The sequence below is a fragment of the Ursus americanus genome, chromosome X (assembly GCF_024610735.1).
Source record: "Ursus americanus isolate L20-20 chromosome X, mUrsAme1.1.p, whole genome shotgun sequence".
NCBI lineage: Eukaryota > Metazoa > Chordata > Mammalia > Carnivora > Ursidae > Ursus > Ursus americanus.
In genome coordinates, this window is record NC_142164.1 from 753,845 (window position 1) to 771,321 (window position 17,477).

The 17,477-nt window shown below is 52.6% G+C and overlaps 2 protein-coding genes and 1 pseudogene across 2 annotated transcripts; 2 read left to right on the forward strand and 1 right to left on the reverse strand.

The window, feature by feature from the left end:
* The first annotated feature begins 4,546 nt into the window (after positions 1 to 4,546).
* LOC123795568 (olfactory receptor 10V1-like) lies at positions 4,547 to 5,509 on the forward strand. Its single transcript, XM_087859654.1, has one exon. It carries the CDS (start codon positions 4,547 to 4,549, stop codon positions 5,507 to 5,509), a length of 963 nt encoding a protein of 320 aa, XP_087715780.1.
* Positions 5,510 to 9,993: 4,484 nt separating this feature from the next.
* On the reverse strand, positions 9,994 to 16,038 carry LOC148106786 (sodium- and chloride-dependent creatine transporter 1-like). Its single transcript, XM_087859355.1, has 11 exons — positions 15,549 to 16,038; positions 14,905 to 15,037; positions 13,885 to 14,019; positions 13,692 to 13,795; positions 13,479 to 13,603; positions 12,804 to 12,916; positions 12,554 to 12,691; positions 12,354 to 12,456; positions 12,169 to 12,269; positions 11,918 to 12,088; positions 9,994 to 11,552 (listed from the first exon to the last, which is right to left on the reverse strand). The coding sequence occupies exons 1-11, from the start codon at positions 15,941 to 15,943 to the stop codon at positions 11,412 to 11,414; spliced, it is 1,659 nt and encodes a 552-aa protein (XP_087715481.1). The 5' UTR covers positions 15,944 to 16,038; the 3' UTR covers positions 9,994 to 11,411.
* Positions 16,039 to 16,045: 7 nt separating this feature from the next.
* LOC148106787 (cancer/testis antigen 1-like) lies at positions 16,046 to 16,990 on the forward strand (annotated as a pseudogene).
* Positions 16,991 to 17,477: the final 487 nt, after the last annotated feature.

Below are 17,477 nucleotides of genomic sequence, written 5' to 3' on the forward strand. Positions count from 1 at the left end.
TCCATTAGGAAGCAGAAGAGCTCTTGTATTAGAAACTGTGGCCTAGAGGAGTGAGGAGCCAGAGAGGAGGAAGAAGACAGTGGAGGTGCTGAAAGAGTATCACACACCCACCTTGGAGTATTGGGAGGGCCTCTGGGGGCAGAATCACAGACAGAAACCACGGGGATGATTGGGGGGGTTGATTCTAAGCACAAACAGGGCTTCATTGGGGTCCTGTTTCCTGTTTCAGGGTGTGGCAAAGTGCTGGAGAGAGGGCTTTCTCCTTGCTGCTGCTCAGAACCCAGCACAATGCTGGCCCTCTAAGGAATGGAAGATTCTGAGACATGGCAATGGCTTTGTCTTGGGCACTGGTATTCCTAAAAGGGGCAGTGGTGGTAAGGAGACTTTTTCTGGGCAGTGGAAGTGAACGACAGGAAGAGCTGTGGTCAGCATCCCAGAGCAGCTGCAGCATGTAGACTGCTTGAGGAATGCAGGTGAAGCTTTGGGGGAACCCCAGAAGTAAATTGGATCCTGCTTTGCTAAGATGCAGACTGTGATACACGTTGGACATTGGGCCTGGGAATGGGGAAATGAAGGTATTAGACAGAAGGTCAAGTCAGCTGAGTAGTAGTGTTCTCAAGAGCTCACAACTCTTTTTTACCCACATCATTCAGATAAGCTACTCTGACAGCTCACGTTTTGCACATCAAAAATGGAGGCCCTGGTAGCCCAGATGATGTCCCTTTGTAGTCATTACAAAGAATCACAGATTCTCGGCATTGTAGATTGGGGGACTTAAAAAGCCACCAATCTTGGGTTCCATTGCCCACTTTATGCTCCTCCCTAGCAAGTCTTGATCTCTTAATTCTAATCCAGGCCATTCACATACTGTATTTTTTGCAAAGAAAACATAAGTCTTTGGGTTTGGGTTTGGCTTTAGGTTCAGCTATATGACCTAGGGAAAACACTCCCCTTGGTGGGGGACCCCAGGGACAGCCTCTTTCCTGACCTGTCCTCCAGGACTTCCAGAGTCCTGCCTTCACTACTATTTAACTCAAGTGACAGAACGTGACAACTCCTCTAGAGACACTCCCTTCTTAACAGCCATCAGGCAACACTTCCGACGGCTTGCTCCCCGTGGTCTAGACACACAAGAAAGCCACCTTCTGGGTTCTGGGAAGCTGTGCTGCCAGACCAAGGCCACCCATCCCTGCCATTGCTCCCCTGAAGATGGGCTGTTCCTCCTCCTCAAGTTTCCTCACCAACAGCCAGGGCTTCTCCCGGATTTCCATTCCATACACTGATCTGCCCCTCCCAGGTAACAGGTGTTCATGGGACATGGGAAAAGAGCAGAAAGGCTACCCTAGCTGGGTAGCAGGGCAGCTGCTCTATGCTCTGTGTGAGGAGATGCTTGGTACCATGGAGTGTGATTAGAAAGATAGAAAGCACTTCAACGCAAAAGTAATAAAAGACTAATTAAATTATCATTTATTTAATGCTTTATTTACTTTTGTTTATAGATTATATTTGTTATTATGTGTTATCATTATTTAATTACAATTAATTACATTATAGTGTATCCATGCCGTAGAATGCAGCAGTTAAAAAGAATGAGGTAAATAAATATACACTGACTGAAAGATTATCCCAGACATATTATTAGGTGAGAACACTAAGGGCATTAAGTTTGTATACTATGATCCCATTTGAGCTTTTTAATGTGGGAGTGTGATGAATGTTTATGTATATTTGTGTGTGAATGTGTGTTAGTGTATGTGTGTGTATTGTGCGTGTCTTTATATGTGTGTATGTATACGTGTGTGACTGTACGTGTTTGTGTGTGTAGGTGAGACTGTATGTGTGTACGTGTGAGGCTATGTTTGTTCTGTATATGTATGTGGACACATCTGTGAGTGTGTGTGTGTGTGTGTGTGCACCTGTGTGTGAGCTATGTGTGTTTATACACACAGGACAAAGCAAGGAAGGGACTGAACCTCACTGCTAGGAATGGCTTTCTCAGGGAAAGTGGGAGTAGGATTGGAAGAACAGACACTTTTGCATTAACTTTCAATTCTCACTTTTTAAGTGTTAGGATTATGTGTGACTTCTACTTTCATTTGTGTGTTTTTCAGTATTTTCAAGGTTTAAGGCCCAAATAAAACAAACCAATCCCCATATTTCCACAGCACTGCCACAAAGAAAAAGAGTAGAAGTGATCTGGTGTGGCAAAGCTAAAGCCAAGGGTCCTAGACCACACCTGGAAAATGTGCTCTCACTCATAGACAGTTATCCAGGGACAAACGGGCTCCAGGGAGGCTGAGAGCAGAGCAGCTAGGCTGGACTGTGTGCTTTGTCAGCACAGGGGACTGCAGGTGGGAACTTATTGTGATTTCTAGTGGGGGCTGATGGTTGGGAGTGGGAGCAGAGCATGGGTCACAAGGGAAAAAGACTTCATGACCATGTGCTCTGAAGTGAGGAGTGGGCAAGTTGCCCTCTAGGGACCCATACAGCTCTAAGAATCCAAGTGTCAATTCGGTCAATAAAAACCAAAATAATAGTGTAACACGCAAGTGACTGGAAAACTGGAATCACAACCATTGTCTACACCAAGCAAAGCTATCATCAGACTGGGTTTTAAGGGGTGCCTAAGTGGCTCAGTCAGTTAAGTGTACGACTCTTGGTTTTGGCTCAGGTCATGATCTCAGGTTCATGGGATCGAGCCCCATGTTGTGCTCTGCGCTCAGCAGGGAGTTTGCTTGAAGATTATCTGTCCCCATCTCCCTCTGCCCCTCCCCCCCATCATGCTCTCCCTCCATCTAAAATAAATAAATAAATAAATAAATAAATAAATAAATAAATAAATAAAGTCATAAAAAAAAAACCAGAATGGGTTTCTAAGTTTCACTGAACCCACTTTGAGTCTCAGTGGCCCCAGTAGAAATGGTTTGTACCTAAGCGAGTTTCTGTCCTTTAGGTGAAAATCCCACCTCCATGGGACCCTTAACTTCTGTTGATTCTAGATTTGTTACATCTCTAGAATGTTTAGAAATCTTCTCTCTTCTGCTGCAAGGGAGAGATGCACAGGAAGAAATCTCAGGGTAAACATAACTTGTAATTTGGGTCCTGCCAAGTGAAGAAAGAAGCAAACATGTCCCCCAAAGTCCAGGAAGCTGCCGGGTCTTGTTCCCTCTCTCCTGCACTCTGGACGCAGACCAGCCAAAGCCATTGTCCCACCAAGGACTCAAACCCCCATTGTCCTGAAAGTTCTCACTCCTACCTGAACTCTTTCCTAGATCCTTCCTGTTCACTCCCACCCTGTGACCTGGCTCACCCTTTGCCCTCTGCTTTTCTCACTCTACACCCTCCTTGGATGACCACGAACTCAGCCATCCTCAGTACTTCACTCAACCATTCATTCAAGCATATGTTAGGCACCTACTCAATGCCTGACCCTGTACTAACTGTAGAGGATGCAACAAGCATTTATTTAATAGTTATTGATACTCCCAATACGTGTAAGCCAATGTTTGAGAAGCTAAACAAGACACCATTTTTGCTATAATGGAACTCACAGGCTGCTGGGTTACACAGAGAAATAATAATGAAAAAATAATCACAGGAGTCAGTGGTAAATAATATGGTTGGGGAAGCCCAGAGTGCCGTGGGAACCTAAGGAAGGGACTAACTCAGTACAGAGGTCAGAGTAGTTTTCTGGAAGGAGGTGACACACATAATCCAGGGTCTCCCTGGCACTGAGGACCACAAAAACAGGAGAGGCAACAATGACTGCAGGTTATACTCTTTCCTCTCCTGGGATTCCCAGGAATCCTGGGAGTTTTGAGGAGGTGGTAAAGGAGGGATAATACAGCTGATGCACAAGTCAAAAGTGTCTTTAAAATCAACTCACCAGACCCTACATTCTACAAGAATTCCCTACAGTTGGGGCACCTGGGTGGCTCAGTCGTTAAGCATCTGCCTTCGGCTCAGGGTGTGATCCCGGGGTTCTGGGATCGATCCCCGCATCGGGCTCCCTCCTCTGCTGGGAGCCTGCTTCTTCTTCTCCCACTCCCCCTGCCTGTGTTCTCTCTCTCGCTGTCTCTCTCTGTCAAATAAACACATAAAATTAAAAAAAAAAAAAGAATTCCCTACAGCATCAATGACCCTGAAGGCCCAGCCTCTGTTTAAAACTATTTAACAACATCAAGCTCAGCCCCTCCATCCCCACTCAAAGACAACTCTTCAAAATGTAAAAGAAAGACTGTCATTAAAGTCTATGAAAAACAACCTCATATATAGACTTTACTCATCCCACTTCATTTTTTATAATAACTCAACAGGTAAACTAAAGTGACATCACAGTGAACAGTTCATTCTCAGTGAACAGAGGGCAGAATTCAAAAAGCTAATAGAACGAAGACAAGGGCCAAACCTGGCAAAGGGAGGTGAAGGTCCTACAGAGCTGGCTACACTCCCATCTCTAGAAAAGGCTCTAGGGTCTTCCACGACTTGGAGAATTGCTAGAAAACTGCCTTTTCCAGCCTAGGAGTTCCACAGAGGAAAATGTAGGATGGCCCTGTTGCAGAAAAACCACACCTTAAGCTCTGAGTTTATTATCTTGGGCTTTGGGGACCTGGCCGAACTGCAAATCTTCTTTTTTGGACTCTTTCTAATCATGCATCTTGTCACCCTAGCAGGGCACACAGCTATTGTGCTCATCACCCTCATTGACTCCTGCCTCCAGACCCCCATGTATTTCTTCCTTCGCAATCTGTCCACCATTGAAATTTGCTATATATTGGTGATTGTCCCCAACATGCTGGCCAATTTCCTGTCCAGGAGCCAGCGGATGCCTTTCCTGGGCTGTGCCTTGCAAATGCACCTCTTCATCGCCCTGGGTGGTGCAGAGTGTTTCCTCCTGGCCGTGATGGCCTATGATCGTTTCGTGGCCATCTGCAACCCACTGCGCTACACGGTCATCATCACTAGGGCCCTCTGTCTGCAGATGCTGACTCTGGCATGCATCAGTGGCTTTGCACTCTCACTCACCCTTACTACAGTGATATTTCTCCTGCCCTTTTGTCAGTCGCATGAGATCAATCATTTCTTCTGTGACATCCCTGCTGTGCTATTTCTGGCCTGCTCAGACACAAGAGCCAATGAGATTGCAGTCTTCCTTGTCTGCATGCTCATCCTGTTGATTCCCTTCTTGCTGATTCTGCTCTCCTATGCATTCATTATTGCTGCCATCCTCAGAATCCACTCGGCTGAGGGAAGGAGCAAAGCCTTTTCCACGTGCGCTGGGCACCTGCTGGTCTCTGTTCTGCACTATGGCTGTGCAATATTCATCTATATTCGCCCTAAGTCCTGCTACACCCCAGAACAGGACAAAATTGTGTCCTTAATCTACACCAATGTAACTCCCATGCTGTACCCTATGATCTATAGTCTGAGGAACAAGGAAGTCAAGGGTGCCCTCAGAAGACTTCTGCAGAGCTATAACCAAATGAGGCAGCAACCCAATGCAAGGTGAAGGGAAAGATGGGGTCCACTAGAACTAATCTGGCCCCCTTTCAAGAATCCAGTTGGTCATCCCACAGCACACCTTGTGGCTCCACTCCTCCCTCTGAGGACTACTTCATGGTTCTGTGCACCTGTGCCTTACAGCCCCATTTCCTGTGGTCAGAGACATAGAATGAATCCTAAGGCTTTCTAAGCTGTGGCAGTTCTGGGGTGTTTGTGGATGTTTCACTGTCTGTTCATGGACAATTACATCTATCATCTGGAGGACTGTCAGAGACAAAGACACTGACAGGAAGAAGGTCATGAGCTGACCCAAACAAAACAGTAAGATGACCACTTCTCTGGCCAAAGAGCTAGCAGGAATAAAAATACAAAGAGCTCCTAAGACAGAACTAGGTAAAGTGGAAAGGCAGAGCCAACCCTGAAACTGAATCCCACATCATCAGAAAATAACCGGGAGATCACCTGAGACACAACACCACCAACTGAATCAGCAATACCTTGTGTGTACCAGACACTGGTCATGGGACTTGGGATACAGAAAAGCATAAGGCACTGTCTCTGCCCTCAAGAAGCTCACAAATTAGCCTGAGAGGGCAGTTAGACACAAAGACAACTTGTTTTAATGCAATGGTTATGAAGTATTCATTCATAGAAACGAGTAACTAGTCCCAGCACCATACCTATGAATAGCCACATGCTGTTAAAAGGGTCAGGAAGGAAGGGGCCTAGGACCTTGATGAGCCTTCATTTGACAACTAAACCAACACCATGACCATCTCCCTCTAGACTCCATGTTCGGCCAAAAATACATTTCCTTATACTTTAAGCCCATAAAGCATTCTTAAGTGATGCATGGAAAAACATCATGAGCATCAGTTATTTCCAACCTTGCTTACTCTCCTCACTTCACGGCTCTTACCGTCTTGCTTATCATGCTAGGCAATGACTCCATTTTCTACCACAAAGAGGCCCTCAGAGCCATCAGAGGGGGCATCCCTCAATGGGAGTGGCAGATCTTGGAGGGCAGGAGCCATGTGGATCATTTCTCTAGTGTTCAGCCCTACTTGCTCTTTGGTCAGTGCAACTGCAAGTCACTAAGAGAATATGGTGACAACAGAGAAGAATCCCCTAAAGTCTCTGCCCTGAAGCATGCAGACCAGCAAATTCCTGGTGACAGTCCAGACCTAACAATGTTATGCTGAAAGATAGGTCCACGTTGCTATCAAATGGGACAATCCTATTACACACCTCCTGGGATTGTGGTGAGGATTGCAAGGCACAAGGCTTGGAAAGTGATGCCTAGCCCTGCTCCTGGCATGCGAAGTGCTGAATCCACGGCAGAAGGGATTAGCCACAGCTTGGTGCAGTACCAGGTCCCTCCACACTGCCACCTTGCTAAACTACATCCGTGTAGCCCCAGAGAGAGGGAGAGAGACTGTTGCTGATGTCACCCGCTTTAACCCCACCCAGGCCCTGGGCTTCAGGGCCGTGCGATGCCCTTATAAAAGGGTGCGTGGGCACCCCTGTATTTAGACAACCTTAGGTGGGTGTCTCTTCTTTTATCACTTCAAGAAACATTAGCTCCCACTGCTCTTTCCCCTAAATCCTTCCCTACTTCCAAAATAAACTAGTGAATGTTGACCAGTGTGGGAGCTGGGTGAGGGGAGGGTGGGGTTTTTTAATACTATTCTCTCTCCTGTGTGTAGATGTGTAATTTCCATAATAAAGATTTTTGAAAGGTAAAGGTACTGATGAGCCTCCTTCGCCCAAGCCCAAGCAGTCCCCTTGCGTGGATGCCCTCTTGCATCGTTGCCGTTTATCTAACCTCCACTCTTCCTTTGAGGCACAGCTCAAGTACCATTTAGTCCATGACCCCTTTTTGATTACTGCCTTGGTCCAGTTCTCATTGAAGGAAACTCTAATGAGAATGTTGCTGACAGGAGTGCAGCCTCAGGTTCCCATCCACCATGGCCCTGCTATCTGTGAGAGAAGGAAGTGACAGTGCCAACCCAAGCAGCCCTGTGCTTGCACATACACACTCATGCGCACATGCACATGCGCAAACGGCCTTGGAGGGGAGGGGGAGGGGCAAAAGCCGAAAGCCCCACCACTCAAAGCAACACAGAGTGCCTTAGGGAGGAGGGAGACCTCTGGAGATCACAGGGCCCCTGCAGGGCTGTGGGGCAGGGAATGGTCAGAGGTGAAATGACGATAGCCCACTACTCTCCTCAGATGTCTGGGGGTGGGGGTGGGGGGTGTTCCCAGAGGGAAAGAGCCAAGGAATCTGTAAGGTAAGAGAAAATGCCAACTTGGCCTAAGGTGTCCCAAGAAGGGTGGCAAGGCACATTTAGGGGGATTGACTGGATAGGAGATGACATTAGAACATGAGTGGCTGTGGAATAGGATAAGGAAGTTTTTGGGGAGTGAGGGAAATATAGTGACGTTAGTCAGGGGCTGGTTGGGTGCCAGGTGCCTATAGGACATCCTAGTTTGGGTGGCTAACTGACTCGAAGCTCAGGAATTCAAGAAAAATGTTGAGTAGCTGGCAACCGGTAAAGAGATCCATGTTGATTTAACTATCACCTTCTTTGAATTTATACACCCTGGCCCTGTTACCTCTTAACCATAGTCATTACAGATTATACCTAATGTGTTTTTAAATATATTTACTACAAAAAAAGGGGGGGTGCCTGTGTGTCTCAGTCGGTTGAGCATCTGCGTTTGGCTCACGTCATAATCCCAGGGTCCTGGGATCGAGCCCCTCATCGGGCTCCCTGTTCAGCAGGGAGTCTGCTTCTTCCATTCCCCCTGCTTGTGCTCTTTCTCTCCCTGTCAAATAAATAAATCAAATCTTAAATAAATAAATGAATGAATGAACAAATGAATGAATATATTTACTACATTCCAAGCGAGTTTTCTCTGATTCGGAAACACGAAGGCTGTGACTCCTACACAGGCTGTGAGGTGCTGAGCCCTCCTGAGTACCTAGCCACCTGTGTTTGCTGTGTTCACACACAAATGTGCATGTGTACGGGAGTATTGGAAGGGGGAGAAAAGCAAAATAGTTCTTCATGTAACAATGATGAAATGCTGATGAAGCAAACTATCAGTTGCCCTCCGGAGGAATAACTTTCCAGGTAGGATAGGCATTTTGTGCGAAATTTAGCAATGGGTGCTTTTTGGAAGCAGCTTAAAATCTGGAAGACAGACGAGGCTGTGCCACACTGGCCCTGAGGTGGTTAGCCTGGGACTGAGGTTTGGTGACTTCGGGGACTTCATCACAATCCTCATAACTGTATTAAGAAAAAGTGCCAATTAAAAGCACTTTCAAAGGGAAGATTGGCCTCCAATGAATTGAACAAAACTATTAAAACCTCAGCAAAGTAGTTCACTTGGGAACCAATTAGAAGTTTTTCTGAACTACAGTTGCTGAATAACTTTCCTAATTTGTGTTTTGCTTACAAAGGTAATTGATGCTCACTGTCAAAAATAAAGAAAATATGGGTGAGTTTGGAAAAGAAAACAAAGATCAATCATCTCACTTACTAAAGACAACCCAATGAAAATGTCGGTGTCTCAGGATGAGATGAGCTTTCGTATTCAGCGCTTAGAACACTGACTGGAATGTGGTAATCACCCAATGAATGGTACTACTTAGTATTATACCATTGTTGGTAGTCTTGGAAAAGTCTTCCCCCTCCAAAAATCAAATAAAGCTCATCTACATTTTCTTCTAGTATTTCATATTGATTCTATTGTGTATATAATACACAAATACTTTCTCATTATAAACAATTTGTATGATACAGAAATATGCGGCGTAAATGTGGATGTAGTCCTTCACTCAGTCCTCTCCCATGCTTCCCTGAAGTACATCACAACAGTCAAACATGTCCACTCCTATCTCATTGCATTCATTCAAACAGCACCTTCACCGCAAAATTAATCCCTCCAAAGGATAAGAGAAGGAGGCATTTATTCAGTGACTCTTGGCTGCACCAGCAGAGAACTCTCTCCAGGAGTGCAAACCCCCTGCACTTCCAGGCCCACCTTGTGCACAGGCTGAATGAAGGGAGAAAAAGTTAGATGTTCAGGGAGCTGCATGGGAGCGCTGGCACCAGGTCCAGAGGTGTCAGCTACAGGAGCAAAAAGTCAGAGGCCTCGAAGGGGGTACAGGGGCCCCAGGACACAGCACAATCTAAGGTGTGAAAAGATGTCTATGGAAACAAAAGGCACAGGAATAAGCAGCCTGCACGTGATGGTGACCAGAAGGAGATTCCACGGGACATGGAAGAGGCTTTCTGCCGGCTTCGGTGCCTGCTCTATTCCCAGGTCCTGGCACAAGGCCGGGTGCAGGGACCCTCAGAACAAATGCTTGCCCGAGGAAGCAGCTCGAGGTGGGAGGCCTCCCCACCACCCCTGCAGCCCCAACACCTTCCCTCCCCCCACCACCCCTCCCTCATGACAATCAGAGATGGAGCAGGAGCCAGCTTTGGAAAATGACATGTTTTTATTGCTATGTTTGCAGTGGCTTTTTAGCACAGTAAGAATGTCCCCGCTGGACCCCCGCCCTCACCCAGTCCCACCTCTCCGACCGATGTCGGGGTGGTGTGGGGGGAGCCTTTCTAGGGTCCACTCGGCTGTCTCGGGATCGGACGTGACACACACGTGGGTTAATTAAAGCTGCTACATGGAAGACTTGAGATGTGGGAAGTGCATCAGCTTTAAGCTCACAGGTGGGAGCCATGCCTGGGATCCCTTCCCTGGCTGGTGCCCACCTCAGATCCCTGCAGTCATGCCCAGCCCGGGGGGAGGAGGGGCAGGGTGTGGGCGAGCCTGAGCATGCCAGGTGAGCAGCCCCAGATCCCCGGGGTCACAACACTGCATCTGCTCACCCCGCGGACTTGTCGGCGGAGGGGGTGTGGGGATGCTCCTGGAAGCCTCCCCCTCCGCCCCCCGCCCCCGGCCGTGCACTCTTTCCACCCCAGTCTGGGGCCAGGGACTACACATGCATACCCACACGACAGATTCGCACGCTCAACAGCTTGAAGCTTTTTGCCTATGAAAATTAGATCTATAAATTCACACTCCTTGGCTGGGGCAGAGGACTAGGGGGCTGCTGAAAGGGACAGGGAGTGGCAGGGAGAGGGATGTTGGGCTGTTTCCTCTTTAGAAATATACAAGCAGAAATCTCTTTCCTCAAGTTTTTATAAAATGTGCAAAATACAAGCCTCATTTGCCCACAGGCACAGTTTACACCTGGTATTCACCTTTGCTAAGAGAGATCTAGGTTGACCCTACATACTCACGCACACATGCATTCGTACACAAGCTCACACAATTGATATTGGTGGCGATTGGCGCAGGAACCGGAAGGTCCCATTGCTGGCTGGCTCTCTAAGCTTCTAGAATAGGGACGGTGGGGGGTGGGGTGTCTAGCCCAGCTGAAGTAGTCGCCTTGGTTCTGCTGCCCCTCCCTCGCCTTCCTGCTCCCCTCTCCTGCCCAGTTCCCCCAGCTGCCACTGCTGCCTCTAGGGTGGAGGGGCCACCCGAGGGTGCACGGGGCAGAACCGGGAGAGGCAGGCGTGGTGGGGCTGGGGAAGACACATCTGCAGCGGGCACGAGGGGGAGGGTGGTCGGCAGGGCCTGGGAAGCAGCCTGTGTACCAGCTTGGGGGGTGGGGGGTGGGGAGGCATCTATTTTTGGTGGGTTGTGGTATTTTTGGCGTTTTATTAAAAATGGAAGAAAAAAGATATTTTAGTTAGCACTCGTGGTGCTTCCTCCCCCCCTCCCCAGGCAGACCCCAAAAGTGTCAGGGAAAGGCAAGCCCCCTGGAGGGGTGAGGGGGCTAAAGCAGGGGCTGCTATGGCTACAAGAGGGTGAGCTGGTGATGGGAGCCAGGGTGCCTGTCACATGACGCTCTCTACCACCACCACCTTGCTGCTCTCGGACACCGGGGTCAGGGTGGTCAGGCCCCTGACATCTGAGTCCTGAGCTCTATACTCCAAGTGGTGGAGACCCCACACAGGCTGCGTCAGGTGCTGCCAGCGCTGCAGGAGAGAGGGACACGTTGAGTCCCTGGGCGATGGACGGGAGGGGAGGCCCCTCGGCCTCTCCACTTCCCACCACCTGCCGCCTGCTGGAGACCAGGGCCCCTCCTCCCGTGGGTACTGACCACACCCCACTCGAGGAGGGAAAGGGGTGAGAGGCTACCTCCCCCCATGACCTCAGGCCCTGGAGGGTCGGCATTCCTTCCCTTCCGTCCACCCCCCCCCCCCGTTGCCGAGCTGGCCCAAGACTCCTAGCACGGGGGTCCGTCCTAGTGGGTGGGAGAATGGGCCCTTTGGAGGTGATGCCTTGACCCGGTGCAAGGGAGGAGGGAGTACGTAGTGGAGAGGCGGTACGGGCGACTGACCTCAGCCATGGTCCCCTTGGCCCTGAGGAGGCAGCCCAGGAGGTGGAGGGGCACACACAGCATGGAGGAGAGAGCGAAGCCCCAGCCCATGGCCTCGCCCCACCACGGATACACGTAGGTGTTGTTGTAGACCAGCGGCTTGTAGTACACCACGTTGAAGATGAAGATGCCCTGTGGGTGAGAACCCCTGCTCTCAGCCGGTGGTGGGCCCGCGGCGTCCCTCCCCCTGCTCAGCCTCCCCTGGCCCTTACCATGCAGACCAGTGGGGTGAAGAAGGACCAGCACCATTTCATCCAGGGGCAAGGTCGGTACCCGATCATGCAGGCGACGTCGTCCATGAACCGGTCAGCTCCTGGGGCGGGAGGGCTGGAGCTAGAGACCCCCGCTACCCCTGCACCGGGCCACGCCCCCAGCTCGCCCCTCGACCCAGACCTACCGTACACCCAGGCAACCACCACGCACTCCCAGAAGGCCTGCCAGAGTAGGGTCGTGCCGCTGGCCGAGTAGTAGTCAAATAGCTGGAAGACATACATCCCGCCCTGGGGACAGAGCCGGGTCAGGGAAGGTGGCAGGCGGGTCAGGGAAGGTGGCAGGCGGCTGGAGGCCCGGGGCAGCCCCCACCCCGCCCCCACTCACATCAGTCACCATGGAGAGGTCGATGACAAAGCAGAGGGCACAGCAGAGGGCCACAGAGATCTCCCTTTGGAAACGGAAGTAGTAGGAGGCCGGGAGGAGGTCGAGCAGGCCAGTGATGAAGCCTTCCACACCTACAAACTGTGGCCAGGCGCTGAGGCCACGCCCCTCCCCCTACCCACCGGCCATCTCCCCTCACCCAATGCCCCCTCCCACCCTCTCAGCCCCCTCTGTTCTGTCACCCCCTGCAAACCTGGCTGTCCAGGCCGAGTAGCAGCAGCATGAAGAAAAACAGGGCAGCCCAGAGCGGGGCCACAGGCATCAGCGTGACGGCCCGGGGGTAGGCGATGAAGGCCAGGCCAGGGCCTGAGGGGGGAGGGGCAGGGTTTAGACACAGGCGTGCCCCACCCACGTTCTACTGTCGTCATTGCTTGCCCCCCTCGTCCTCCCCCTCCCAAACGGATGGAGGACACCGGGCCATCCTGTGGCCCAGGGCCCTTCCACTTGGGTCAAGGTGGTGCCGGTGTCACTCAAGCCCGGACGAGTCGGGTGTCTAACTCGGATTCCTGGTCTCTTACTCCATCTGCTGTTGCAGTCACAGGTCACTGGGAACCTCGGCAAGGCCCTGCTTTCCCTCTGCAACCCTCTGGCAAACGTGAGGGGTATACGCCAAGGCCCTGGGGATGGATGGACTGGAGTTCAAAGCTCCTTGTGGCCTGGCCCACGAGGCTCCCAGCTCTGAGCTGGCTGGAACAGCTGTGCCTTGCAGCCGCTCAGCAGGCCTTCCTCTGGCCCAGAGTGACGTGACGAGTTCAGTGAAAGGTTTCTCTCATCTCCCAGAATGTCTGTGTGCGTGTGTGTTCATGAACATGGTACCTCAGGATGGCAGCTGCGGTCTGGGGCCCGGGCTAAGGGGCGGGGTCTTTACCTGATTCCGCCACCTTGGAGATGTGCACACCCTGCTCTGCGGCCATGAAGCCCAAGATGGAGAAGACCACAAAGCCAGCAAAAAAGCTGGTCCCGCTGTTGATGAGTGCCAGGATGATGGCGTCCCTGGGGGCAGAAGGGCCGCGCGGGCCGGTCAGGCTGCCTGTTGCCCACGGGCCGGCGGGCGGGCGGGCGGGCGGGCAGCGGCACCTACTTGTAGCAGTTGTTGTTGAAGCGGTTGTAGCTGCCCAGCGCCGTGAGGGCCCCCAGGCCGATGGCGTAGGAAAAGAAAATCTGGGTCCCAGCATCTATCCACACCTGGGGATGGGCCAGGCAAGGGAGGATGTGAAGGGCCCTGCTGGCCTGGCCCGCCCCCTCATCCCGTCCGCCCCCCACCTCCCCCTCACCTGAGGGGACCCCAGCTTCGACCAGTCAGGCTTGAGATAGTAGATGATGCCATCCAAGGCGCCAGGCAGCAGCACTCCACGCACCAACAGCACAACCAGGACCACGTAGGGGAATGTAGCGGTGAAGTACACGATCTGGGGGTGGGGGGTGGGGGCGGCTGCTCAGAGGGGCCCTGACGCACCCGCCTCCCCCTTAGGGGCCCCCAGCTCGGCAAGACGGCCAAGTGGGCCACGCTGCCCCCACGACAGCATGGTGTGTTCTGAGGTCTAGAGGGAGGCCAGCCAGCAGCCCCCCTTCTACTCCTCAAAGCCTAGGCTCCTCCCAAGGGAAGCTCAGGCTCACTGGAGCATCAGCAGCCGGAGCATGGCAAACAGGTCAGCTGCAGCGGGAGGGGAGAGCCAGGGCCTTCCCCAGGCAGGGAGCGGGAGGGACATCAGACCGGGGGCAGGTCCCGCGCCCCCCCCCCCCGACAATAGGTCATTCTCTGCAGAGAGGCAGAGTCTTTAGTAGTCAGAATTAGACGGGACCAGCCAGAGACAGTGGCAACAGCAACATGGACCCCAAAGACTTCTGCCTCCTGTCCACGCTGAGCAGGGCAGGGCAGGCGGGCAAGGGAGAGCCATAGCCCAGATCCCCCCAGGCCAGCAAAAGAGAGAGTGAGTGAGGAATAGAAAGTGGGGCAGTCAGGGATGGCCCGACACGGGCAAGGGGCGGCTGCTGCCTGGGCTTCTCCCCACCTCAGGAGGGAAGGCTCCTGGGTTTGAGTCTGGTGGGGGCGTGGAGGGCTATCCAGGCAAGGGTGGGGGAGTTTGGAGGCGGGGGAGGACTATCCAGGCATGGGTGGGGATCAAATGGTCTGGATTCAAGGACCTGCTCCCTGCTCTGGCCCCGGCACTGGTCACCTCCCGTTGCATCAGTGGTCCTTGGCGGAGACGTCCCTTCTCTCCCCCAGGCCCTATCACGGCCGTGCTGCCCCCAGCCCTGCCATCACCCCCAGCCCTGCCAGCCTCCAGCCGTACCTTTCCTGTCGACTTGACCCCCTTCCAGACACAGAAGTAGACCAGCACCCAGCAGGCCAGCAGACACAGGGTCACCTCCCAGTTGAGGGCCCCTGGCACCTCCAGCCCCCCGGAGAGCCGCAGGACTTTGTTCCTGGGGGAGGGAGAGCCCATGAGGGCTGCGCCAGCAGAGGGTTAAGTGACTGGGAGCTGCCCCAGGGGTGGTGTTCCCCGCCCTGCAGCTCTCAAGTCCAGTTGGGCCCTCCCGGGCACCTGGGCCCAAAGCAAGCCTGCGGCCTGGAGGTATTACCGTGTGTGAGCCTGAAGCCCAGGAGCCCCTGGCCAGAGGCAGTAGGGCTGGTAGCCGGGCCGGGCCCCACGGCACCCCCAGCATGCACAGTGACGATCCCCCCTCCCCGGCTGGCAGGCACAATGGAGTGACAATGCCTGGGACTGAGACACGGTGAAGGAGCAAGGCCCGTCCATTCCAGCTCCTCTAGGGACTGTGCTGGGGGCTCCCTGAAGACAGGCAGGGCCTGGGAGTGACTTCTCCTCTGTGTCCCCTAGGGGCCGGGCCCCAGCACACACAGACTTGCAGACTTGGGCCATGTGGGGAGCCCAGAGAGAGGGACAGGCAGAGACTGGCCCAGAGGTGCCCGACTTACTCCCAGAACTCGATGACAGGGGACCGGCGGTCAGCAAGCTGGTCATATGTGGGGTGGGCCCGGCTGGCACCTGCACAGACACACACTTGGGGGCTGGACAGGCTTGGCGGGAAACAGTCACATGCCAGCGGCCTCACAAGAGGAGTCTCTGGGGAATGACATTGGGGATGGTTTGTGCAGGCGTGCCCAGGAGTCCAGGTGATGTCATCCGCTAAGGGACAGAGTTTCCTGAGGGAGCCTCGTTCACTCAGCAGTTCAGAGAGGGCTTGGAAGCCTGAAGTAAAAGCTGAGGAGCCATGCAGGCCACAGATCAAGGTGCAGGCAGTGTGGCCGGTGGTGCTGAAGGTCAGGGTGTCCCAGGTGACCCTGGTGGTCCAGATGGCCCCAGAGGCCATGAGAGCCCCGGTGAAGGTAATGAGGGAGAGGTGAGTGCTGCAGCCAGTGGAGCTCCGCAGGTCACACAGGTACCACAAGCTCCCGGCCAGGGAGAAGACGCCATGCCAGGACCTGGTGGCCATGCTGTGCCGTGGCCAGGTGGACACGCGGGGTCATGGCCCAGTCCATGTGCTGCATCAGGGCTGGGTGTGCATGCCGGGCCCACAGCCAGAGGGCCAGGAAACCAGCTGCTCCTGTTGTATCCTGTTTGAGGAATGGCTAGGTGGCCAGGAGAATGGACCTAGGGGAGGCAATGAGACAGGGAGCAGAGGGGGTCAGCCTGGGGGGACAGAGGAAGGAGGGGTAAGGGTGGACCAGGGGGTATTGGAGGGGCTGGCCTGGGGCAAAGGGGCCAGTGGTGGCCAGGGGAGATGTGGGGAGAGATGGTCTGAGGGACCAGGAAGGAGGGGAGCAGACCTGGGGGTACTGCAAGGGGTGAGAGTGGCTAGAGGGGAAGCAGGCCTTGGAGTGATAAGGAAGCCTGAGGCACAGACAAAATTGGTATTGGATGGTGCCTTAATCGAATCTCCACCAGCTCCCTTACTGTGCCTTTCCCATCACCCATGGAGGCAGAGGTGGCCCGCCAGGCCCTGGCTCCAAATCCCCAACCCTACCAAGGGGCAATTTGAAAGGAGCTCATGGTATCCAGCAACATCCTAGCTATGTTAGTTCTCAAAGGGGCCCAGATTGGGGGGGGTGGAAGGTGGCTGGGGTCAATCACTATTCTAATACTGAATTGGAGACACCCACAGGTAAGGTCTAAGGAGGTACATGCGGCATACTGGGCCTGTCACTACCTGAGAGGGCAGAGAGAGATAAGGGCAGAATTATCACATTTAATTTGATTTTCTTTTTCCCCCACTTCTATCTGACTGACTGCTGAAGACCCCGGCCAACTCCAAATTTCCATCACCTTCTGTCTTGACCAGCTTTCCCTGTTGGTTTGGACCATACAGCACTTTGTGCCCCCCTTTTTCGCTAAGCCCAAGCCAGGGAAAGGGGGCTAAGACTAACCTAGTGTCCCCTCCTAGGCATTGATTCCTAAGCTAGTTGCCACTTTATTATGGGGGTTTAATTATTTGTACTGAACTTTGGGCACTCTGGGCCTTATTGATTCTCTATTGTTGCCCCAAAGGGGGGTTCTTTTTTTTTTTTTAGAGAGTGATGGGGGGGGGAGTGGGCACCACACAACCCAACACAAGGCTCAATCTCACAACCCTGAGATCATGACCTGCACTGAAATCATGAGTCGGATGTTTAACCAACTGAGCCATCAGCTGGTGCCCCTGGAGGAGAGGGGCTCTTAATGTTTGTTACAGCAGAAAATAAAACTGTTATTCTGCATCTGAGTTTGTTTTCAGCTACTGCATCTCCACATTTTCTTTCCTTTGTCCTCATGTTGGAGGGGAGGTCTGGAATTCAGATATTCTACTAGTGCTAGATAATTGAAGATAGTTTAGCAAATGGAAGAAAATGAATTGTGCCCTATCATTC